Below are 25,472 nucleotides of genomic sequence, written 5' to 3'. Positions count from 1 at the left end.
CGCACCCCCCCCCCACACACACAGCCCCCCCACACACACACACAGCCCCCCCACACACACACACCCCCACACACACCCCCACAGCCCCACACACACCACACACAGCCCCCCCAACCCCCCCCACACACAGCCCCCCCCACACACACACAGCCCCCCCCCCACACACACCCCCACACCCCCCCCCCACACAGCCCACACCCCACACATGCACCCCACACCCCACACACACACACACCCCCCCCACACACACACACAGCCCCCCCACACACACACACCCCCACACACACCCCCCACAGCCCCACACACACCACACACAGCCCCCCCAACCCCCCCCACACACAGCCCCCCCACACACACACAGCCCCCCCCCACACACACCCCCACACCCCCCCACACACAGCCCACACCCACACATGCACCCCACACCCCACACACACACTACACCCCCCCACACACAGCCCCCCCCCCACACACACACCCCACACACACCCCACACACACACACAGCCCCCCCACACACACCCCCCCCACACACACACCACAGCCCCCCCCACACACACACCCCCACACCCCCCCCACACACACACCCCCCACACCCCCCCACACACAGCCCCACACCCACACATGCACCCCACACCCCCCCCACACACCCCCCACCCCCCCACACACCGCCACACCCCCCCCCCCCCCCCCCACACACAGCCCCCCCCCCCCCCCCCCACCCCCCCACCCCCCCCCCCACCCCCCCACACACCCACAGCCCCCCCCCCCCCCCCCCCCCCCCCCCCCCCCACACACACAGCCCCCCCCACACACAGCCCCCCCCACACACCCCCCACCCCCCACACACACACACAGCCCCCCCACACACACACCCCCACACCCCCCACACACAGCCCCACACCCACACATGCACCCCACACCCCCCACACACAGCCCCCCACACACCCCCACCCCCCCCACACACAGCCCCCCCCACACACACCCCCACGCACAGCCCCCCCCCACACACACCCCACACACACAACCCCCACACACAGCCCCACACCCCACACATGCACCCCACACCCCCCACACACACCCCCACCCCTCCCACACACACGCACCCCCACACAGCCCCACCCCCCCCACACACACCCACCCCCCCCACACACAGCCCCACCCCCCCCACCCCCCCGCACACACCCCCACACACACACACACCCCCACACACACACCTCCACACAGCCCCACCCCCCGCACACACACATACACCCCCACACCCTCCCACACCCCCACACCCCACACACAGACACACACACACTCACCCACACACACACACACACACACACCCCCCACACCCACTGTGTCTCACACTCCCCCAACACACTCTGTCTCTCCCCCCACACACTCTCTCACACTCCCCCAGTACACCCACTGCCTCCCACACTTTCCCAACACACACACTGTCTCTCTCTCTCTCTCTCACACACACACACACGTTCTCTCACACTCCCTAATACACTCTCACTCTCTCTGTCTCTCACACACACACAGTCGCACACTCCCCCAACACACACTCTGTCACTCTCTCACACTCCCCCACTACACACTGTCCCCTCTCTCTCTCACACACACACACAGTCTCTCACACTCTCCCCCCGACACACAGGTGTATTAGTGTGTGGGGGGGGGGGTCGCTCCGGGCACCTACATTCTCTGTAATTTTAGTCTTTCGAAGTTCGCGAAGGATTTTGCAGGGCCGTTATTTTTCGGTTTTCGACCGGTCTGTGCGTTTCATCATTTTATTTCTCTCTTATGCTTCAATTTAATTCTTTGAGGGGTGGGGGGCTAAAATGCCCAGCCTGTCCTGGCTGGAGTAATTATCGTCATTACTGTGATTACCGTGTTGTGCTTTGTCATTCATTATTTAAAACGGTACCAATAATCGTGTCCTTCTAGACTGTAACCTTAGCTTGTACTCACCTTAGCAGGGCCAGTTAAGGAAAATTACCTAAACACAAAACTCGTTGCCTCCGGTGAAGTGAGCTGTAGCTCCCGAAAGCTTTACGCTCAGATTGAACTCACAACCCTGGGTTGAGCAGGCCAATGCTCCAAACCACTGAGCGATCCCTCCCCTCCTAAATCGGCTCGTCCTCTAAGGGGCCACGAGTCCTCCTCTTCTTTTACAAAACGGTAGACTCTCTGCAGATGAAGGTCGCATATTTCAAATTGTATTTTTAGGGACAGCTGTAAAGTAGCTTAACTTAAAAATTTGTGTGAGAGCTGTTGGGCTACGTACGGGTTAACAGAGGAGGGCAGGTAGGGTGTCACCCCTTGCCCGCTCCTGCAGCTTGTTGAGGATAGCTAAGCGATGCAGCTGCAAAAGCAATGTGGTGGTCTAAAGGAAACCCGTCCTGTGAAGAAGTGTTATCTCCCCCTCCCTTCCTTCCCAGCTACATAAACCAGCTCGGGGTCATGGCCCCATCCCTGTGAACGGCTGATCAAGGGAATCTGTGGCTGCAATTACTGCAAAGACATGTGTCTTCAAACATGTCTGTACGATATGCTTAATGCCGTAAACATAGAAGACCAGGGTTAGAAGGGACCTCAGGAGGTTATCTAGTCCAACCCCCTGCTCAAAGCCCAATCCCCAATTTTTGCCCCAGATCCCTAAATGGCCCCCTCAAGGATTGAACTCACAACCCTGGCTTTAGCTCAAACCACCAAGCTATCCCTCCCCCTAATAGGGGCTCATAGAATCATATTCGGCTTATAGCTATGAATATTCATTGTATGGGCATTCATTTCACTCAAGAAGGGTTTGGGGAGTGTTGTAGTGAATGTAAAATATTTACATATTAACTTAACTAAAAAAGTGTCATGTAATTAACTCAGGGCTTACTCGACAACTGGGTCAAGGGGAACAAGAACCGTAATAAAGAAGCCAGTTTACTCAATCCACCTCTGGTCCCCCTGCTCTTCTTCTATGCAGTGGGATATTAATACCAATGTTGGAGTGAACGGGGAGTGAGTCACGTACAGGATTGTGATCAGTAAACCTAAGTGCCAAAATAATTAGAAAACTAAATTCCCTTTCTCAATAAAAGAGAAAAAACCTTAGCCGCATATTATTAGAATTCAGTAAAATAAATGTGATTTTTAGTGGAGTGAAAAACAATTTAAGAAGATTTTATTTAACTCTGCTAAAGACAGCGTACGACGTAGCAAACCTGTGTTTCTGAGATCTGCGTTAAAGCTCCAGACCTGATACTTCAAGGTTTGGGATTGGGAATATCTTGCTGTATAAGCTCCTGATTGCTCTAAATCAGGGGTTCTCAAATTGGGGGTTGGGACCCCTCAGGGGTCGTGAGCTGTCAGCCTCCACCCCAAACCCGGCTTTGCCTCCAGCATTCGCAATGGTGTTAAATATATTAAGAAGTGTTTTTAATTTATAAGGGGTGGGTCGCACTCAGAGGCTTGCTATGTGAAAGGGGTCACCAGTACAAAAGTTTGAGAACCACTGCTCTAAATTTACATAGAAGTTTAAAATGTGGCTTTAACTGGAGTTTGTATATATATATCTTTTTCTTTCTTTATCTTGGAATTAGATATAGGGCTCCTATCCACTAATTCCTAAATTGTAACTTCCGTTACTCGGGGTGTGGCTCATTCCACCCCAGAGCGAAGTCCGTTATGCTGACGTACCCGGAGCGTTGACAAGGTCTTGGTCAGTGTATAACAAAAGAGACCTTTTCATAAACGGGAAAGGGAACGACGCATTAGTTTGGGAAAATGCGACAGTCACATTCAAAAGCTTGCAACCGTAGGCAAAAACCCCACCCCACAAGGCATTGGGCAGTGTCCTTTGCCTCAGTTTCCCACCTGGCAGTGGGAAAGTCTGACACAACAAACGCCCATTTAACACACCTCACCCCTGTCCCTCCATGGCACCCCACTCGCAATTGGCTGTACTTGGTCCGTGCAGACCCAGTGTTCAGAGGTGTGTTCGCAGGGCTTCACCTCCCACCTCAGAAGTCTCTGGGGTTGCTGTGCAGACCTGCCGTGCTCTGAGGATCCCCTGCTTAACCCAGGTGTTCAGTGATTTCAGCTCTTCGCGATTGCCCTGGGCAGCCGGGAACCTCACTGCCAGTACATCCCACTGCCTTGGCTTTCCTCGCACCCCTGTCCTGACGCCAGGTCTGGGACAGAACCCCGAGAGGCGCGTGCCAGGAATTCCGCTCTGCTAATCACTGAACAGAAACAAACTCTCCCTGGAGGGTAATTAGCTTTGCCTTCAAACACTGAACAGGGAAAGGTCAGAGCATATCTTCAGGCACAAGCCACCTCAGCAAACAGACACACCTGTCATCCCCCCACCTTTTCCCTGGCATTTAGCATCCCTCTCCCCCTGTTCAAGCGAGTCAGGCTCAGTTTAGGGCGACCCCCTCAATCAGCTGTCTGCAGGCCAGTAAAAGACAGAACCTCACCCCCCTAGCCCCTCCATCAGGGCAGGGTAAGTAATCTCTGCCGCCCTTTACTCATGCAATAAGGATAACAACATCTCAGTGATTTGTAACCCAGCGCCAGACAAAACTGGTCCTTTTGGCAAAGCAGCTCCACTGTGCTGCGCAGCTGCGGGTCTGTGCAAACTCGGTCTGTTCCTGACGTCTTTCCCCCAGCTCCTCACTAGATGGGAGAGGGGGAGCTCATTCAGACCCTGCTTCCACTAACGTATTTAAAAACTCCTTATTGTCCCTACCTCCCCTGGAGTTTCTGTCTGCTACTGAGCAGCTCAGATGAGGTGGCCGAGTGGTTAAGGCGATGGACTGCTAATCCATTGTGCTCTGCACGCGTGGGTTCGAATCCCATCCTCATCGGATGCATTTCGCCTTCTCTCTTCCTTTACAAGCAACCCTCTTCCCCCTTTGGTGCAGTTACAGACCAACCCATGTTTCTTCCCGCACAGGAAAACCTTCCCAAGGTGTCAGACTGGCCTGCTGGATCCCTGCTTTAAGTAAAACCCACCAAAATATGAGATTTCTAAAAGACTTCTGTATTTCTTAGTTTTTATCTCAAAAGGTAACATCCTCATAATCTCCCCCCAACACCTGGGACCTCCCCCAATTATTAAAATGCCCCAGGCCTGTGGGTTGGGACTGAGGGGCAGTTTGCAGAGGAGGGGGGCTGTGGGTTGGGACTGAGGGGCACTGGGAATAGGAAGGCCCTGGGTTGAGGCTGAAAAGCATCCTGGTTTGGGGGTCCAGGTTGTGGGGAGTAAGGAGTTGAAGCAGTCGGTTCCCTTCAGTGCCTTTCGGTCAGCGAGACACCCGTACTGGTCCCAGTATGACCCCCCCCCCATACAGTCCCAGCAGGACCCCCCCATACTGGTCCGGCACTGGTCGCAGTGCATACGGCAGAACTGGTCCCTGTCCTGGGACCAGCATGCATGTCTTATTGGGACTGTTTCTGGGGTATGTTCTGGGACCGGCCCTGGGGCTAGTATGTGCGTCTTAGTGGGAGCAGTCCTGGGGCCTGTGTCACGGAGTTACAGGTTTACGAGCTCGGGAACTGCTCTGTCTGAGGCTTTGCCAGGACTCAGGTGCACCGTGACTTCCCCTCCGGCCACGCTGTCACCGGGGCAAGGAGCCTGCTCGGCCTCGGCTTCTCCTGGGTTTGACCTTGGAGCAATCATCAGCCCACCCCTGTTCACCCCGTAAGCTCCACACTGCGAGTCCACCAGGAAGGGACAGCCGGGGAGGCCCTGCACCCCACTTCACAGTCAGAACCGACTCTCAGCCAGCATTGCAAAACAGAAGGTGTATTGGTCGACGGGAACACAGCATAGGACAGATCTTGCCAGCACAGAAATCAGGAACTTTCAGCAAAGTCCATCTTGGCGGGCAGGGGGTGGAGAGCCCCAGCCCTGCCCCCCGAGTCCGCAAACCCCAGACTGAACCAGTTCCAGCTGCCTGGCCTCAGCCACGCTGTTGCCCCTCCTCCTTCCTTTGTCTGTTTCCCAGGTCGGCAGGTCACCTGCTCTGCATTAACACCTGGCAGGGGAGATACTATGATCATGAAGAAAAAAGAACGGGGAGGACTTGTGGCACCTTAGAGACTAACACATGTATTTGAGCATAAGCTTTCGTGGGATAAAACCCACTTCATCAGATGCATGCAGTGGAAAATACAAGTAGGAAGATTATATATATACACACAGAGGACATGAAACAATGGGGGTCTCTTAACAATGGGGGTCTCTTAACAAGAGTAATCAGTTAAGGTGGGCTATTATCAGCAGGAGGAAAAAAAACCTTTTATAGTGATAAACAGGAGGGCCCATTTCCAACAGTTGACAAGAAGGTGTGAGTAACAGTAGGGGGGAAAATAAACAGGGGGAAATAGTTTTACTTTGTGTAATGACCCATCCACTCCCAGGCTTTATTCAAGCCTAATTTGATGGTGTCCAGTTTGCAAATTAATTCCAGTTCAGCAGTTTCTTGTTGGAGTCTGGTTTTGAAGTTTTTTTGTTGAAGAATTGCCACTTTTAGGTCTGTAATAGCTCACCTTAACTGATCACTCTCATTAGAGTGGGTATGGCAACACCCATTGTTTCATGTTCTCTGTGTATATAAAATCTTCCGACTGTATTTTCCACTGCATGCATCTGATGAAGTGGATTTTAGCCCTCGAAAGCGTATGCTCAATAAATTGGTTAGTCTCTAAGGTGCCACAAGTCCTCCTGTTCTTTTTACTGATACAGACTAACACGGCTGCTACTCTGAAACCTAGGATCATCAAGGTGGTTTTCCCAGGGTGAGGTTCATCCATTGCACAGCGGCTTCCCCTGCGATTTCCCCAAATGCAGGAAACTCGACTGCACAATTAACACCACTGGCTGATTCTTGCAGAGGTTGAGGCCTGGCTACCAGTTGCCAGGCTACAGAGCATTGGCCGGTCTCTGTCCCAGGCAGCTAGTCACACCCTGCCCTCTAGGGGTCGCTGCAATGATCACACACTCTTAGCCCGCCACCCAAATACATAGGGGAAACTGAGGCACATATACACAGTAGTCAGAGAAAACATTCAGAACATTCCCACTTTGTCATATCTCTCCCCGCCTTTGAGACCAAACTGAGTGGGGTCACTTAACCGGTGACCTGGGGAAGGTCAGGACCCCCCGTCTCTCTGACAAAGCATCAGCTAGAACATTGGCCCTCCCCTTAACATGGACCACCTCCCTCTCGTAATCCCGGAGGACCGGACTGCATCTCAGCAGCTTGGCACTGGCCCCTTTCATTTGGTGCAACCACATCAGAGGCAAGTGATCCACGTACACAGTAAAGAGCCGCCCAAATAGATACGGCTGCACTTGTTAAAGAGCCCACCCCATGGCCAGAGAGTCCTTCTCTCTGTCTCAGTACGGCTCCCCCATGGTGACGTGGTACACGCAGAGGCTGTGAGCCCGGCTGGACCGGTTTACTACCTCGTTCTCCTCATTTAACTGTTTGACGACCTTAAAGGGCCCGTCCCAGGCCGCTTGTAGCTTATTCTTCCCAGAGGAGAATTAGGGGTTTGTGGGGCCCTGGGCCAGAGCAAGTGGGGGCCTTTCCCCACCCCTTCTGGCTGCAGTCCCCCCCTCTTTCCATCCCCCAGTGCTCCTGCCAGGGAAATGGAGTTGGGGCCCAGGGGCTTGCCCTGCCCCACCCCCACCCACCCGGTTCTCCTGCGTCTTGCAGAGGAGGTGGCCTGGCCATCAGCTGCCAGGCTACAGAGCGTTGGCCGGTCTCTGTCCCAGGCCGCCAGTCACTCCTGCCCTCTAGGGGTCGCTGCCATGATCATACACTCTTACCCCGCCACCCAAACACTTGAGTGACGCAGAGGGGAAACTGAGGCACGCACACAGTAGTCTGAGAAAACATTAAGAACATTCCCACTGTGTCACAGTACGTACTGGGAGAAGCACTGGGACCAGTATGGGGGTCTTACCAGGACCAGTAGAGGGGTCTGACTGGGACCAGGACGGGGACCAGCACGGGGACCAGCACTGGGGTATATACTGGGACCAGTATGTGACTAATAACGTTGGAGTTCTGGCTGAAGCTTCTCTTGCACTCACAGCAGTCGGAGGGCCTCTTCCGCGTGTGGATTATTTTATGTCTAATGAGGTGTGGGCGCTGCGTGAAGGTTTTCCCGCACGCACGGCACTGATAGGGTTGCTCTCTGGTGGGGATTTTCTGATGTCTAATAAAGGTCGAACGGCTACGGACGTTTTTCCCACCCTCAGCGCCGGTGTTTTTTCTCTCTCCGGTGAGGATTCTGTGCTGGCCTGTGGCTCCCTTGAGGTCTTTGTGAGTTGCCCAACAATTAACGGATTTACCCGCTTTCTCCCCTGGCTGCTGCCTCGCTGGCCTGTGCTGACTCTCACGAGATTTTCCTTGCTCAAGACGCCTGGACACACGCCCTTTGGCTCGTTGCAATACCATCCTGTGTGGTTCCCCTTGCTCAGCATCTGTCCGCTGAAGAGTCTGCTCCCTGTTCTCACTCACCATCCCACCACCTGCTGGGATAGAGAGAGAAACCTCAGGAACAGGAATGGACAACCCATGTAAGTGTTGGGGAGATGGAAACAATCAGGAACTGAATTCCCCAAACTTTCCCCCATAGGGGAGAGAAAAGGGATCAGTTCTGCTCCCACGTCCTATCCAAACACTCAGGAGGACAGGGAGGGAGCTACTGCCAGGTGTCAGTCAGGATGGGCAGGAAGCCATGAGCAATATCTGCCCTGAGGATATGGCACATGCTGGGGAAAATCCTGAACTGAGCGAGATCACAAGGTCTTTGTAGGGAATCGCAGATGGTTTAATTGTTCCTCACCTGGGCAGGCACCTCTCAGGATCCTGTGGTTTTCTGAGTCCTGTATACCAAGGACCCAGGGCTCTTCCCCTTGTTCCAGCTGGGAGATCACATCAGGTTTGGAACCTGGAAACCCTGCTCAGGGGAAAGAAAACAAGGGACATCAGGTGAATTCATGGGACACTTGCGAGAAAAAATATTGTTTTAACCCCAGGCCATTTTAAGGCAGTAAAAAACCAGGCCCAGCTCCCAAGTTGCACAAAGGTGCTGGACACTCTGCCTTTGGGGGATTTAAGCATCCCCATCTCTCCTGTGACCACACAGGGCCAGACACTCATCCAACTCCTAAAACACTGCAAAGCTAATTCCATGTCCCAGGCAGTGATGACTCCAGATTGTGGGTAGGTCCCCCCTAGAAATGCTTTTTTCTGACATAGAGAGGACCAGAGACTATGAGGCATAGGAGAGCTGGCAGAGGTGAGCATTGGCTGGTGGGGTTCAGCACAGTGAGGAAGAAGAGGGAGCGCAGAGGCCCCAGAATGACGTATGTCAGAGATATTGTATGTCAGGAAAGCTCATTTTGAGGAAATAGGGACTCTAGTAAGTCGGGGAAATGGAAGGGAGTATATGAATATCCCCCAGTGTGTGGATAACTCCAGTGAATTAGATTCTATATTTTAGGAGCAACAGACCCTGATTCCTCTGGAAAGGAGAAAGCGAGAAAGAAGAATCAGGCCCTGCGGCTTCAGGAGGGACCGACTCAGAGATGCCAGGAACCTGCCGGGAAGACAGACTGTGGCTGCTGCAGATGGAGAGTGGGTGAAGTGAGACCCTTTCGGTCCCCAGAAGTTTCCCTACCAACCGAGGACATCACTAGAAAGCACACGTGTGTGGCAGGGATGGAGCGTATGGTCTTTGCGAGGAACACGAGCTTTCAGCAAAGGTGCCTGGGCCACAGGGTGCAGGGAAGAGATGTGGCCCCGAGCCGTAGAGCGAGGAGAAGAGAATATAGCATTTGAAAAAAGTACGTACACCAGAGTGAACCTGGACTGTCGTAAGAAGGGGCTGCAGGCTCTATATCAATATGGCCTGGGCAGGGATTCTGTGTTTATGGTCTGGGATCCCCCATAGCTCCACACCCCCCAAACCTCACCTCCCCTATGTCCCACTGACCCCCGCCACAAACTTCCCAGGTCTCCCTTCGTCCAATTTCCCCAACCCCCCTCCGAGGCAGAGTTGGAGCTGCGCCGTAATGTTGGCGAACGCTGTGTGTTGACCTGGATACTAGCATATTAGTGGTGTGAATAATTCGGTTTAGGAAATCTAGCAGAAAGGGAAGGCGAATGGCTCACGCTGAGACACACCGGGGTGGTCCCTTGTTAAGCGACAGTGCCCGGAAAGACCTGGGAGGAGACAGACGTGTAGCTATGATACCAGGTCCCCTTTCTCCCTACCAATCTCCGCCCTCCCACCTCTTGAGACTCCTTGTGTTCCTTCCTTCCTTCCCGTTACCCACAGCCCTGCCAACTCATGACCCAAACCTCCCTCTGCCAGGCCGCCCAGGCCCAGTGCCCAGACTCTTCCCATTATTACTGACTATCAACTTCTCTGACGGTAGCTCCTTGTAGTCCCAGCTGTGGATCAGGGCCCCAGGGTGCCGGACATTTGACAAACACAGATCCCTGCCCGCAAAGGCTGACAATCTGAGAACGAGACTAGGTGGGTACGGACAGACGAGGGAGTGCAAGGAAACACCGGGACGATTCATAGAATCATAGAAGATCAGGGTTGGAAGGGACCTCAGGAGGTCATCTAGTCCAACCCCCTGCTCAAAGCAGGACCAATCCCCAATTAAATCGTCCCAGCCAGGGCTTTGTCAAGCCTGACCTTAAAAACTTCTAAGGAAGGAGATTCCACCACCTCCCTAGGGAACCCATTCCAGTGTTTCACCACCCTCCTAGTGAAATAGTGTTTCCTAATATCCATCCTCGTTGGTCACCATGACGGGCAGTGGTCTTGGCACGCCAATAGTCTAGCCATTGTTATGTTTTTGTGGGCATCATGGAGAAGAAGAGCGTTAAGGAGGGATGGGAAGGAGGAGCCCGAGGTCGTCTGTGGGATGTGCATGGGCAGCTCCCCCCAAAGCACAAGGAGCGACATGGGAGAAGGCATGAAGGGAACTGTTCGAAAAGGGAACGAGGGGGTGATGGAGGCTGGCGTCACGGGCTGTTCGGAGGTGGGAGTCAGAACAAGAGAGGACAGGTCAGGTGGGGACAGGCTGCGAGACGAGCAGCTTCTTTGCTGTGCCAGACCCTCAGAGAGCCAGTGGAGGGATTCAAAGAGAGGGCTCTGTGCTGGACCGATAGGGCGTTTCTCTTCGGACTGCCCCCGTTGGGGTAGGTAAGGGTTCAGTAAACAGCTGGGTACCTGGTATTAGGGAGTAAGGCATCCGCACAGACACGGACCATTGATAGCTACAGAGCCACCCTGCCTCCGGTCACGGCTGCCCGTGGCGGTCCCCCCTGGGGCCCGCTCAGCCGTCTGGTGGGACACGAGCGAGGGGTCTCCAGGGCTCAGGGAGGGCTGGTGAAGGAATGGCTCAGAGGGCAGGTGAAGGGAGGGGAACATTTTGCACGTCTGTGACGGGTCAGTGTCAGAGCGAAGGCAGCTTCCGTTCCCCACGCCAGACGCGAGCCCGGGCGTGAGACTTTGTGCTGCTCGGTGCCTGGGCTCTGTTCCCAGTGCTGTGGGGCAGGGCAGGGCACAGGGCTGGGGCGTTGCTGAGACAGGGCAGAGTTAAGGTGGCATTGTGGGGGTGACGTGAACCTTAACTCCTCATTTCCGCCTTCCAAGAACCGCGGGGGCGGGAATCCTTACCCAGCGAGGCCACCGTCTCATAGGTCTCCTGCATGACGTCTCTGTAGAGGGCTCTCTGAGCGGGGTCCAGCAGAGCCCACTCTTCCTTCGTCAAATACACAGCCACCTCCTCGAAGGTCACCGGCCCCTGGAAGAGCAAGAGCCCCCCGCTCAAGACCTGCTGCCCCACTCACAGCCCCACTAGTCACCGGGGAGCAGGGCCAACTCAATGCAAACACTGGGAGGCTCACAGTCAGCAGAGTCCCACCCCCGGCCTGCTCAGAGCAGCCAGGAGGCATCGGGGTGAGGGGAGAAAGAGAGAGACCCTCACCCCTCCCAGCAGAGAGAGGGAAACAGGCTGTGACAAAGTGGGGGTTTATTCACCTGGTTATGTTGCATGAGAGTCTTACTGTCCTATACTAACACTCTGCGTTCCTCAGTTTCCCTTGTGTACTGCACCAACACGTCGGTGGTGGGAATCGGGTGTGTGGTTTTTGCTGAGGCCCTCGGGGCCGGTGGTGAGTTTGCCCAGCTGTCTGCATGTAGGTGATGGCCGGTGCCCTTCGTAACCTGAGCCCCAGGACAGGGATGTGACCAGGTGACACCTTTTGCCCCGGGAAGTGAGACAAAGAGAAGGAGGGGGGCATGAGGGGGGTGTCGGAGGTCGGGTCGCGGGAAGCGGGCAATCTGCGTGGGGGGACTGGAAGAGGGGGAGTCCAGGGCATCTGGCCCAGGACTCCCAAGATGGACTTGGCTGAAAGTCAGTGATTTCTGTGCTAACAAGCTCTGTTCTACGCTGTGTTCCTGTCGTCTAATAAACCTCTGTTTTCCCGGCTGGCTGAGAGTCCCGTCTGACTGCGGAGTCGGGGGGCAGGACTCTCTGGCTTCCCCAGGACCCCACCTGGGCGGACTCGCTGCGGGAAGCGCACGGAGGGGCAGGGGAGGCTGAATGCTCCAAGGTCAGACCCAGGAAGGTGGAAGCCGGGAGAGCTTCTTGCCCTGAAGACAGGCTGCTCCCAGAGAGGAGGCTCCCCCAGAGTCCTGGCAGGCTCCGGGAGGGTGTTTGGGTGCGGGAGGAGCTCAGGGCTGGCGTTGGGGTTGGGGTGTGGGAGGGGGTATGGGGTGCAGGCTCCAGGAGGAAGTTTGGCTGTGGGAGGAGGTTCTGAGCTCGGCCAGGGGGTTGGGGTGCAGGAGGGGATGCGGGCTCCAAGAAGGAGTTAGGGTGTGGGAGGGGGCTCCAGGCTGGGGCACAGGGGAGCGGGCTCTGGGTGGCACTTACCTCAGGGGGCTCCCTTGGTTCCTAGGCGGAGGCGCAGCCAGGTGGCTCTGCACAGTGCGCACTGCCTCCACCCACAGGCGGTTCCCGGCCAATGGGAACTGCGGAGCCGGCGCACAGGGCGGGGTCAGCGCGTGAAGCCTCCCTGGCCACCTCTGCCCCTCAGAGCCACAGGGACATGTCACCGCTTCCGGGGAGCTGCGCGGAGCCAGGTAGGGAGCCTACCAGCCCCGCCAACCCGACTGACGGCCCAGTCAGAGCCGCCTGGGTCTCTTTTCGACCAGATGTTCGGGTCGAAAACAGGACACCTGGCAACCCTACCGGGTTGTACAGCTTTTCTGGGGAAACTCCCCCCTTCCTCCCCGCCAGCCTGAGTTAGCCCTCCAGCTCCCTGAGCTGTGTCTTCAAGCCAGGGGGTCAGGGTTTGGGGGTTTTACTACCTGCCGCCTATTAAATCTGTGGACAGACTTGCCACGTGCTCCCCTGTGTGAGTCGCTCGAGCTGTCAGCCAAGTTGCTAACTGTCGTCACTGGCCGTCAAGGCTCCTCGGGAGTCCGCCGGCCCACGGGACTCTTGCATTTTGCATTTGCTGCATCAGGACACATGGCTGGAGACATTCGTGGGTATTATCGGGCGTGGGCAGCAGTGACCCTGACTATAGGGTTTTACCCGGTTATGTGCTATTTACCTCCTGGTTAATAAAACTGCGTTAAATACACAGGGACTCCTCTACACTCTGGCTGGCGGCTCCAGCACTGGGGAGCTGGTAATTTTTCCCAACCTTCTCTGCGGCGGGGTGGGGTGGTGGTGGTGGTGTTTGTGTTGTTTCCTGTCGCACAAATTTGGGAACTTCCACCCCCAAACCTCATGGGTCTGTTCCTGGAATCACGGGCCCGGGTGAAACAAGCCCTTGCAGGTGGGTCACACCCTGGCCCCCTCCTTTTATCCACCCTGTCTGTTTTCTGCCCTCTCCCACCTCCAGACCAAACTCCCCACAAGTTTCTCCCTCCTGGGGAGTTTCTGCTCCTCTCCCTCGACCAGGATCCCTACCTGAGCGGGCTCCACGGCCCCTGTTTCCGCTCCCTGTCCCCGGGGAGGCTGGGACCAGCCGGAGCAAGCCATGGCCAGGGCTCGGCAGCCTGGGAGGGGGAAAGGGGAGGCAGTCAGAGCAGGGCTGAGTTCACGTCACAGCAGAGGTTCCCCCAGGGGCTTTTCCCTGCAGACAAACCTTGTAGCTGGGGCCAGGCTGAGAAAACGCTTGGTCCCGTTTTTATTACCCGGCCCCAGCCCCCTCCCAGCAGCACGAAACTGAGGGAGATTTTGAAACTCTCCCAGTGACACAGACTCTGACCCAAAGGGCAGAAGAGAGCAGAACCGCAGGAGTCATTTGGGGGGATTTCCCCAGACCTGGCCCCGCCCTACCGACCACCCCATCCGAGGCTTAATTTGCCCCCGGGGTTGCCAGGGCCGAGTGAGTCTGATACTTTTGATGCCAACTTTTGCCCAAAAGAGCCTTGGGGGAAGGGTGAGCAGCGGGGGTTCAGGGGGGCTCGGGCCAGTTCCGCACGGAGGGGGAGGGGAAGCATGCCAGGGCCACTGGGCATGGGCCCCATGGGCACGTGTGCTAATCCACCCCCGTTTTGGAGCTATGCCCAGAGGAGCGGGCCTTTGCCTGCTTATCACCTGTTCCATGCGGCCGAGATCAAAGGCCCCAGCTGAGTCTAGAAAAGACTGACCTGTTTGCGGCCGCTCTGGTTATGAGCTAAGGCTGTTCTCAGCTGGTAACCACAAACCTTGGTGGGGTTTGAAGGGCTGACTCCTGCCAGGCCCTGGGGGAGCATTGGGTGTGTTGGCGGGGAGAGGAGCTCTGGGAAGCTTTTTAGCAGGCCTGTAGGTTCTTTTATTGTTTAAATGTTCTCTCTGTAATGTTTTCCCCTTAAGAATAAGTGTTTGCTCAGACAGCTTTGTGTGGAACCATATAACTGCAGGCCGTGGTGCTGTTCACAGCAGCTGGAGAAAAAGCCGGGTACACAGGCTGGCCTGTTCGGCTAGTCTGGCTTGCTGGGAATATCACTGTATAAGCAGGGAGCTGTGCGGCCCAGTCCGGAGGGAGAAAGCAGCGGGTCTCTGCCCAAGCGAGGTGACTGCGAGGAGCCAGAAGCCTAAGCATGGGCCAGGAGGGGGAACACAGGTGCAGTTCCCTGAGCTGTGACACAGATTCGATACCAGTACCTGCACCCCCTGCCAGCCATTCACACAGGCAGAGGGAGCCCTGGGCGATGCTTTCACCGGAGGATGGAGGGCACGGAGGAGCCACAACAGTTAAGAAACTTCCAGCCCTGTCCCTGACCAATAATGGCCACTGACCCACCTCAGAGGTGGCTGCATCTCAGTGCTGGGGGAAGGCATAACTGGCTGGCTGGCTTTATTATAGCCTGCCTTTATTTACTGGCTTGCTGTTTGTTTTGTTATATTTGCCTTCTCTTTTTCTTTGGCTCACTCTATGATGTTTGGCTGTACAGCAAGGAACCCACAGGCCTGCACCCTGCGTGACCAGCTTCAGCCAGGTAGCGGAACTGCGGTGAAGTCGGCTTGTGGCCTTCAGCGTAGAGAGATGGCCTCATGGATACGCTTTCTGATTTTGCAGAACTAGGTACGTTTACCGAAAGAAAAGAAAAGAAAAGAAAAGAAAAGAAAAGAAAAGAAAAGAAAAGTTGGGACTTCCCAGTGACCCCAGAGTACGCGGCAGGTGCATGGAAGTCACCCCCAGAAAGCAGACCAGACAAGAAGGAGCAGGTTTCGAGAACGAGCTCCTGGGTATTAACAGGTGTGACCGTGCTCGCCTGAAGAGCGGGGGCACCCCGGCATTGTGGGGGTGAGGCGACTGGATTTGTCCAAGGGAAGGCTGGGCACTGACGTGACTATCCAGGATTGGGCAAAGACCCTGTCAGGGGGCAAACCACCGTGGGGAAGCAGCTTTTCCCACCCCGGCTTGGCCTCCTTCCCCAGAGGCCCCCGCCGCACGCTCCTCTCTGCCCCCCAGCCCCCCGCCGCACGCTCCTCTCTGCCCCCTCCTGCCTTGAGGGCGAGCCGCGGGCGGAGAAGGGGTGAAGAGGAGCAAGCAGTGGGTGGTGGGGGGCCTCGGAGGGAAGAGGTGGAATGAGGGTGAGGCCTCGGGGCGGAGAGCCGGTGGGGCGTAAGTCCGGGCACTAGTGGCCCCCCTACTCCTCAGGAGTTTCTGGCAGTCGTGCTCCAAAGGGGGGGTGCGTTCTTGCCCCGTTTGGGGCTAAGCCTTTCCTACCCACTCTGTTATTCCCCATCAGCCTCGAGAGCATTGGGGAAGCCGGACTCCTCTGGCATGCCAAAGCCGAGGCTGGTTCTCGGTCTCTTACCACCAGGCCCCTCAGGAAGGGGGGGCTGTGGGGTGTGGGGGGGGGCTAATCTGGGACGCGTCTGCGAAGGATGATCTCGCCGGTAGCCCCAGAACTCTTGTTATTTCTTCTGGGCTTTGTGGCTTGGAGCTTTGGTGGCTTTTCTATTAATTTTAATAAGAATCTCGAAGGCTGTGTTTTACCCTCAGCCTGAGTGTCCTTGCCACACACCCCGAGGGCCCTTGCAAAACGTTGAACTCTCTGTATTTAATTCTGTGTGCCCTGACTCAGGAACAAGACCCTTATTATCTTTGGGTCAGGTCAATGGGCACAATATACTAACCTCTAAAATCAGCCACCGAAGGAACCTCTCCTGGGGGGACCATTGGTCACGGGGTTTGGGGATCCTCTGGTCATAGGGTTTCAAGCCAGCAGGGACCCCCTGGTCTTCTGGCCTCGGTTCCTGTATATCAGAGGCCACCAGCATCACCCAGCACCGCACACTAAACCCAACAACTGACCTGAGACCAGAGTCTCTCAGCCCACAGGAGCCTAAACTATCCTGCGCTGCAGGGAGAAGTGAGGGGGGACTGCGGGGTGCTGACGGCCCCTGGCACGGCAGGGAAATGAGTGAGTGAGATACACCCCGTTAATCGTGGTGAGTGACCCACACGCGGCAGAGCAGGGCAGACCCCCCCCCATGGTCACTGCCAGTCTGATGTGGGGGGAAATTCCCTCCAGACCCCACACACCGCGATCGGTTGGACCCTGGGCACGTGAGCAAGAACCAGCCAGCCAAGCACCCGCGAGAGGGAATGTTTGGTGCCACCCCAGAGCCCCGACCCCACCCCAGCCCATGTCCCGTCTCCAGCCCTGGCCGTCTCCCACACTTCGGAGGAAGGAGACAAAAAGCCCAGATCTATCTGGGCAGGGAGGCAATCCCTTCTTCACACCTGCAGGGCCCGGCTGAAGCCCTGAAGTTGGAGTTTTGGGGAACGTAACACCCCCGTCACACAATGCAACTCCGAAATCTGTCCAGCTCTCACTTAGAAGTAGTTACTTGGTCTGCCGCCCTGCCCCAAGGGGAGTGACCCCCTCAGCCTGCCCCATCGGGGGGGAAAGGAAAGGGTCCAGCCAGCTGTCCCGTTAGCAGCTGGGAGACACTGATCCCCCAAATATGGTGAGGCCTCTGGTTTTGAGGTCTACTAAATATAGGACAAGTCACTCTAATCAGCCACCATTTAAATGGAGATAAAAGGGGACATAAACGAGAGGGCAAAGCCGATCACTAGGGAATCCAGCCCCCTGCCACCTCCCCTGTGGAGAACGACTCAGGGGGGCAGATTTCCTCCCGAAAGGGGAAAGTGCGGTCATTAAAGAACAAGGGGGGGGAACAACTTCAAACCTGGGCGGATTTTATCTGACCTTTGATCATTACACCGAAAATAGCAAAACCTGCGCTTTGGGATCAGTGGTTACTAATGAAAGGAAAGGGTGGAAACTAAGGAATTTTGCATCAATTTTCACTAATGAGAGAGGAAACTGGGACAGTGTCAGGGATTTTATATCCATAATTGACAATCAGTGGAGGTAAAACGTGAGCTAATGGATGATCAATCTTTTACAAAGAGAAAGAGAGGGGAACGTTACCAAGGACTCTGTGTCAATATTCAATAATCTGAGGAAAGGGGCCAAATGCAAAAGGTTTCATATTAACGTTTTACAATTAGAAAGAAAACCGGGGCGGGGGGGCAGGGGGGGGAGATCCACGTGTATTTTATAGCCCTATGTGACAGAGAGAAATGGGGGAAGACGTGGGGAGAATTTTATCAATATTGGAGAGAGAAACAGCAAAACCATTCCCCTCCTTGTCAAAGTCAGAGGTGATTTCATCACCACCCCCCTTCCTGCTGCTTTGGGAACCCTTCTCTTCCCCTCTCCTTGCAATTTCCTGACTCCGTGGAGACGGTTTCAATCTACCGCATTTCACTCTGTCTCTTCCCTCCCTTTCTTCTTGCACCCCCCGTTCCCTCCCGGACACCTTCAGACCCCCAGAGGGGAAACCCCAGCAGGGACGGGTCTGCCCACCAGCCCCACAAACGCCGCCCGCCCCCCCACACACACACGCCCTATGGGATGATTTAGCTGGGGATTGGTCCTGCTTTGAGCAGGGGTCTTGGACTAGATGCCTCCCTCCCAACCCTGATCTTCTAGGCGTGGATGAGAGCCACCAATTCCCGCGCTTTCCCCGAGGTCTCTCCATCAGCTGGGGGGGCTCGTCCTAGCCAGAGAAATCCCCCACCCCGGCTGGGCCCAGGGGAAGTCTCTCCCCAGCTCGGAGGGGGCGGGGAAGCAGCAGGGGCTTGGACATTACTCCAGGACGTGCCCAGGGTCCGATCTCTGTTCTCCGGATCCCTGCCTCCCCCTCCCCGCAGCCCCCCGCTCTCATCTTGTGGGGCCCAGGCCGGTCTCTGCGAAGGGTGAGCTCCCCGGGGGGGGCGGGCGGGGGGAGAATGAGTCACTTCCTCGCACAAGCTCGTCTCCTGGTTGCTGACTCCCCCCTTGCCCAGAGAGCACAAGATCCCCTCTCCCCCCAGCCCCCCCATAGTCACACACCCCGTCTCAGGCCCCCGCCCCCCCCATCAGATTTCAGATTTGGGAGGGGGTAACTTTAATGGTGATTCCAGGGGCTCCTTAAGCTTAAACACTTCGGTTTTCTTCCAGATAATAGGGGAGGGGGTCAACCAAAAATTATAACTCAAAGGAGGGGGCTCAGCTCAAAAACCTGCAAAACCACTCAGGGTGCAAGGAGTGGGGTAGCTCAGGGGGCTGGGGGCGGGTGGGGGGGTAGCTCAGGGGGCAGGGAGGGGGGTAGCTGGGGGAGGGGGCGGGTGGCTCAGGGGGCAGGGAGGGGGGGTAGCTCAGGGGGCAGGGGGCAGGAGGGGGGGTGGCTCAGGGGGCAGGTGGGGGTGGCTCAGGGGGCAGGGTGCGGATGGGGGGTGGCTCAGGGGGCAGGGAGGGGGGTAGCTGGGGCTGGGTGCGGGTGGGGGGGTGGCTCAGGGGGCAGGGTGGGGGGGGTGGCTCAGGGGACAGGGAGGGGGGTAGCTCAGGGGGCTGGGTGTGGGTGGGGGTTGGCTCAGGGGGCAGGGAGGGGGGGCTCAGGGGGCAGGGTGTGGGTGGGGGGGTGGCTCAGGGGGCAGGGAGGGGGGTAGCTCAGGGGGCAGGGAGGGGGGTAGCTGGGGCTGGGTGTGGGTAGGGGGGTGGCTCAGGGGGCAGGGAGGGGGGTAGCTGGGGGCTGGGTGCGGGTGGGGGGGTAGCTCAGGGGGCTGGGTGCGGGTGGGGGGTGGCTTAGGGGGCAGGGGGGCTCAGGGGGCAGGAGGGGGGTAGCTGGGGGCTGGGTGCGGGTGGGGGGGTGGCTCAGGGGGCAGGGAGGGGGGGCTCAGGGGGCAGGGTGTGGGTGGGGGGGTGGCTCAGGGGGCAGGGAGGGGGGTAGCTCAGGGGGCAGGGAGGGGGGTAGCTGGGGCTGGGTGTGGGTAGGGGGGTGGCTCAGGGGGCAGGGAGGGGGGTAGCTGGGGGCTGGGTGCGGGTGGGGGGGTAGCTCAGGGGGCTGGGTGCGGGTGGGGGGTGGCTTAGGGGGCAGGGGGGCTCAGGGGGCAGGAGGGGGGTAGCTGGGGGCTGGGTGCGGGTGGGGGGGTGGCTCAGGGGGCAGGGAGGGGGGTAGCTGGGGGCTGGGTGCGGGTGGGGGAGTAGCTCAGGGGGCAGGGAGGGGGGTAGCTGGGGGCTGGGTGCGGGTGGGGGGGTAGCTCAGGGGGCTGGGTGCGGGTGGGGGGTGGCTTAGGGGGCAGGGGGGCTCAGGGGGCAGGGGGGGGTAGCTGGGGGCAGGGTGCGGGTGGGGGGTGGCTCAGGGGGCAGGGTGCGGGGGGGGGTGGCTCAGGGGGCAGGGAGGGGGGTAGATCAGGGGGCAGGTGCGGGTGAGGGGTGGCTCAGGGGGCAGGGAGGGGGGTAGCTGGGGGCTGGGTGCGGGTGAGGGGTGGCTCAGGGGGCAGGGAGGGGGGTAGCTGGGGGCTGGGTGCGGGTGGGGGGGTGGCTCAGGGGGCAGGGAGGGGGGTAGCTGGGGGCTGGGTGCGGGTGGGGGGGTAGCTCAGGGGGCTGGGTGCGGGTGGGGGGTGGCTTAGGGGGCGGGGGGGGCTCAGGGGGCAGGGGGGGTAGCTCAGGGGGCAGGGTGCGGGTGGGGGGGTGGCTCAGGGGGCAGGGAGGGGGGTAGCTGGGGCTGGGTGCGGGTGGGGGGGTGGCTCAGGGGGCAGGGTGCGGGTGGGGGGGTGGCTCAGGGGGCAGGGAGGGGGGTAGATCAGGGGGCAGGTGCGGGTGAGGGGTGGCTCAGGGGGCAGGGAGGGGGGTAGCTGGGGGCTGGGTGCGGGTGGGGGGGTGGCTCAGGGGGCAGGGAGGGGGGTAGCTGGGGGCTGGGTGCGGGTGGGGGGGTAGCTCAGGGGGCTGGGTGCGGGTGGGGGGTGGCTTAGGGGGCGGGGGGGGCTCAGGGGGCAGGTGGGGGGTAGCTCAGGGGGCAGGGTGCGGGTGGGGGGGTGGCTCAGGGGGCAGGGAGGGGGGTAGCTGGGGGCTGGGTGCGGGTGGGGTGTAGCTCAGGGGGCTGGGTGCAGGTGGGGGGTGGCTTAGGGGGCAGGGGGGGGCTCAGGGGGCAGGTGGGGGGTAGCTCAGGGGGCAGGGTGCGGGTGGGGGGGTGGCTCAGGGGGCAGGGAGGGGGGTAGCTGGGGGCTGGGTGCGGGTGGGGGGGTAGCTCAGGGGGCAGGGAGGGGGTAGCTGGGGGCTGGGTGCGGGTGGGGGGGTAGCTCAGGGGGCAGGGTGCGGGTGGGGGGGTGGCTCAGGGGGCAGGGAGGGATGCAGCAGGGGTGGGGTGGGAGGGGCAGCATCTTTCCTGCTGCTTCAGGCATCAGTGGGGGGAAGGGCCCCCTGCCTTCCCGAAACGAATGGGGGTGGCCCATTTCCAGCAGTTGAGAAGACGGCGCGAGGCACAGTGCAGGGGGGGAATTGGCTGCGGGGGGGGGAGAGTTTTCCTTTGTATAATGCCCCCCCCCCGTTACTCCCACCGGCTTGTCCAGGGTTGGAAATGGGCCGTCCCGATGATGCTGATCGCAGCCCCCCTCACCTGATCCCTCTGGTTTCCCGTTCTCCGGGGGAACATACATCGCCCCCCGTACTTGCCCCTCCGCGCATCCCGTCACGCTCACACTCCCGAAAGCGCGCGCCCAGATGGACTGGTCAGTCTCTGGAGCTCGCTCTTCCTCCCGCCGCTGTCCGCGGCCCCTTGCCTGTGGGGGGCAGGCGCCGTGGGTATCCCGCACCCCCACATCCGACCCGCCCAGGGCGGAGCGGCTGGGAACAGAGCCATCGCACAAGGGGGCGAGTGGGGTGCAAGTGTCCCCCTTTTCCCATGGCCCCCTCTGCCGTCCTTCGCTCTCTCCTGGGCGAAGGGGCCTGGGCTGGGGTTGCGGGGGGTCGAGGCTGGATTTGCGGGGGATACATTTCGGAGGCGTTTCCTAAAAGGACAAGCGGGGAGATGCCGTAGAAGGAGAAGCCTCCCGAGAGCTGCCCAGGGAGCAGAGTCCACTTCTGGTGAGCCTGACCGCGAACCTCTCCCAGCAATGGGGATATAACCTCCGGTTCTGTGAGGGGAGTGGGGTCTAGTGGTTGGAGCTGGGGGGGAATGGAAATTGGGACGCCGGGGTTGTGCCTTGTCTTGTGGGAGGAAAGTGGCAGGTAGTGGCTAGAACATGGCGGGGCGGGGGGGGGAGGGCTGGGAGCCAGGACTCCTGGGTCTCTCCTGGCTCCGGGAGGGAAGTGGGGTCTAAGGGGTTACAGGAGGTTCGCACTGGGAATCAGATGGACACCACGGTTCCCTAAGGCCCCATATCACATCCCCTGGGGGGCAGGGCTGAGCTGCTCACAGGGTCTGGGGGCCGAGCTGAGTTCCCTTCTCCACCCTCAGGATGTTGCGAAAGAGAAACAGAAGAAGGTGGGAGCTTTGCCAGGCCCCATGGTTTGGCTGGGGTCTGACAAAGCCCAGCCACCCCCCACCGCCCACTCCAGAAAGGCAGGGGGACTGCACAGGGGGGCAGGGGGGTCTGAGCTGCTGTTCTACACCAGGAAGTGGGGTGGATCCGAGGGCCTGGGGGTCAGGACTCCTGGGTTCTGTCCCTGGCTGCGGGAGGGATGCGGAGTCAGAACAGGGGGAAATGGGTGTCAAAGAGACAATAAATCACTTTTCAGAGGACACGTGCCCTGAAGAATCATGGTCTCGGTCAGCCCTTAGGTTCTGCTGTTGTAGAAAGAGCCTGGAGCCGTGAGTCTGGGGCAAGGTCTGAGGCCTGAACCCAGAGGCTGTGGACCAAAATCAGGCCATGTATAAAAGCAGATGTTTACAGGTTCACCATCCAGTACGTGAACTTGGCAAAGTTGTGGCTAGAGTCCTAGGCACTAGAGACGTATGTAAATATATCCCAGCTGGGAGAGATAAACATCCCAGTTGACTACAACATAAGATGGTTTGACCAAACAGTGCCTCGGGATGTTTTGTCAAAGATATTAGGAACACGGCGAGGTGACAAATGGATGTCATGAAACAGGTAAGGAGGAACGTAGGTTGCATGTTCCAGTTACTTGTTTGGGCCTATAAATCTGATGAGGTTCAATAAGGATAAGTGCAGGGTCGCACTTAGGACGGAAGAACCCAATGCAGCGCTACAGACTAGGGACCGAATGACTAGGCAGCAGTTCTGCGGAAAAGGACCTAGGGGTGACAGTGGACGAGAAGCTGGATATGAGTCAGCAGTGTGCCCTTGTTGCCAAGAAGGCCAATGGCATTTTGGGATGTATAAGTAGGGGCATAGCGAGCAGATCGAGGGACGTGATCGTCCCCCTCTATTCGACATTGGTGAGGCCTCATCTGGAGTACTGTGTCCAGTTTTGGACCCCACACTACAAGAAGGATGTGGATAAATTGGAGAGAGTCCAGCGAAGGGCAACAAAAATGATTAGGGGTCTGGAACACATGACTTATGAGGAGAGGCTGAGGGAGCTGGGATTGTTTAGCCTGCAGAAGAGAAGAATGAGGGGGGATTTGATAGCTGCTTTCAACTACCTGAAAGGGGTTTCCAAAGAGGATGGCTCTAGACTGTTCTCAATGGTAGCAGATGACAGAACGAGGAGTAATGGCCTCAAGTTGCAGTGGGGGAGGTTTAGGTTGGATATTAGGAAAAACTTTTTCACTAGGAGGGTGGTGAAACACTGGAATGCGTTCCCTAGGGAGGTGGTGGAATCTCCTTCCTTGGAAGTTTTTAAGGTCAGGCTTGACAAAGCCCTGGCTGGGATGATTTAACTGGGAATTGGTCCTGCTTCGAGCAGGGGGTTGGACTAGATGACCTTCAGGGGTCCCTTCCAACCCTGATATTCTATGATTCTATGAAATGTCTGGGTACCTCGCCTCTGCCCTTTCTCCAGCCTACGGGACCGCGGAAAATCCCACCGCTGGCCGAGCCGAGGCCACTGCCACGAGCATGCACGTGTTAGTGTCACGGCAGCCATTGATCCGGGGGGCTACCACGGTACTTCACGGACAATCAGCCTGGCCACGCGGAACACGGAGGTCTGCTGAACGAACCTGCTGCGTGACCGGCTAAGAACATCGGCGCTCCAAGGACAGAAGCTCCGAGCGAGCGGCTCCAGCCCTTAACCCCGCTGGGTCGTGCTCTCGAGGTCTGCTGAACGGCACGCTCTAAAAACACACACACACACGCCGACGGACCACAGCGATCGCCCGACCACGGGTCCGGTCAGTGGCGAGCTGTCCTGTGTGGGAATCGCGATCTAACATGACAGACAACGCTGAGCTAGGGAACCCCCTTTCCCCCCTCCCTTCCAATCCCCACAGAGTTTGGGTAACAAGTAAAAGTGCCCCATAGGAGCGGTAAGAAACGCAGTGGGGAAACACGGACGGGCATTTGCCAGGGCGCGTAACAGACACAAAGAAAAAGTTAGAAAATAACAATCGAGGCAACACAAAAGCAACAGACGCTGGGGGAACAAATTCAGGGTTAGCCAGAACACTCCTCTCAGAGCCAGGACAAAAACCGGGGCTACAGGTTCCCAACGGCGTTAACCAGGGACCCTCACCCAGAGCTAATAAGATACCCTCCCGTCTCAAATATTTTTAAATACAGGTTAAGTTTTCCCGTACATCTTCTCTGAGTTGCTAAGTTCCCAGCCGATGCCTGTACTTTTAAGATAACTTGACAAAGTTAGTTCATTTCTCTTGGCTCAGGTCTCCCTCCCGTCCTGGCTTGCTCCCCCCCTTCTGCTTTCTCTTTGTTTTAAGAGTTGCAGTGATGACAGAGACCTTCACTGCTGAAAAGGAGGAAGCCACTGAAACCAAAACAAAGCGAAAACAAGCGGACCCCGTAAGGGTAGATAAGCCCAGTGAATCGATTCTGGGACCCCCTGCTTCAGGGATGCAACAGCGGGAAATACTCACAGGGACTCCTCACTGAACGGCCTCCCTCCTTTCCCTGCTGATCAGTTAGGGAACAGGCTCGTTTAAAGTTGTGCAAGGCCCCCTTCTAATGTCGTGGTCCCCGGCTTGCAGGAAAAGCAGCCCGTCGCAGCGAGCTGGGGGGGGGGGGCTTGGAACCAGGGTGGGCCGGCAGCCCCCCTCGCAGCCCCCTAAGCTCCCGGTGCAAAATTCATTAGGCTACCAATTGCCAGCAGTTCAGCTGTCCCCCCCCCGCCCCACGGCCTGCGCGCTGCTCCTGCCCGGGAGCTGCTCCCCGGAGCCTCCTGCTTGCTGGGCAGAGGCGGGGGGGGGGGCAGGGGGAGAGGGGTCCGGGTGTCCCCCTCCCCTGGGGGCTCAGGAGGGAGGGAGCTGGCTGGCCGCAGCTGCAGTCTCCACTTGCTGATCTCCTTAAAAAGGCAACGTACTTGGAGTGGGCGCTCATCGTACTTAAAGGGGCAATGCGCGTCTCTCTCACACACAGGGTGTGTGTCTCTGTCTCTCCCCGCCATGCTGTCTCCCCCCCGCCCCCCACCCCACCCCCGCCCCAATTCGGGCTGCCTTGCGGAGTGTGATGC

At 57.9% G+C, this 25,472-nt stretch overlaps 1 protein-coding gene and 1 non-coding gene across 2 annotated transcripts in view; one reads left to right on the top strand and one right to left on the bottom strand.

Moving 5' to 3' along the window:
• The window catches only part of LOC144258263 (uncharacterized), an 88,612-nt gene extending 63,668 nt beyond the window's left edge, over positions 1-24,944 (bottom strand). Inside the window, 5 exon segments of the mRNA XM_077806695.1 lie at positions 8,056-8,538; positions 8,856-8,969; positions 11,712-11,838; positions 14,017-14,105; positions 24,880-24,944. Coding sequence (XP_077662821.1) covers positions 8,056-8,538; positions 8,856-8,969; positions 11,712-11,838; positions 14,017-14,088 — 796 coding nt within the window. The 5' untranslated portion in view covers positions 14,089-14,105; positions 24,880-24,944.
• TRNAS-GCU (transfer RNA serine (anticodon GCU)) lies at positions 4,777-4,858 on the top strand. The gene has a single exon. It is a non-coding gene; the product is annotated as a tRNA-Ser (tRNA).
• Positions 24,945-25,472: the final 528 nt, after the last annotated feature.

Source organism: Eretmochelys imbricata, chromosome 28 (assembly GCF_965152235.1).
Source record: "Eretmochelys imbricata isolate rEreImb1 chromosome 28, rEreImb1.hap1, whole genome shotgun sequence".
Taxonomy (NCBI): Eukaryota; Metazoa; Chordata; order Testudines; family Cheloniidae; genus Eretmochelys; species Eretmochelys imbricata.
This window is presented reverse-complemented; position numbering and strand designations above follow the sequence as displayed.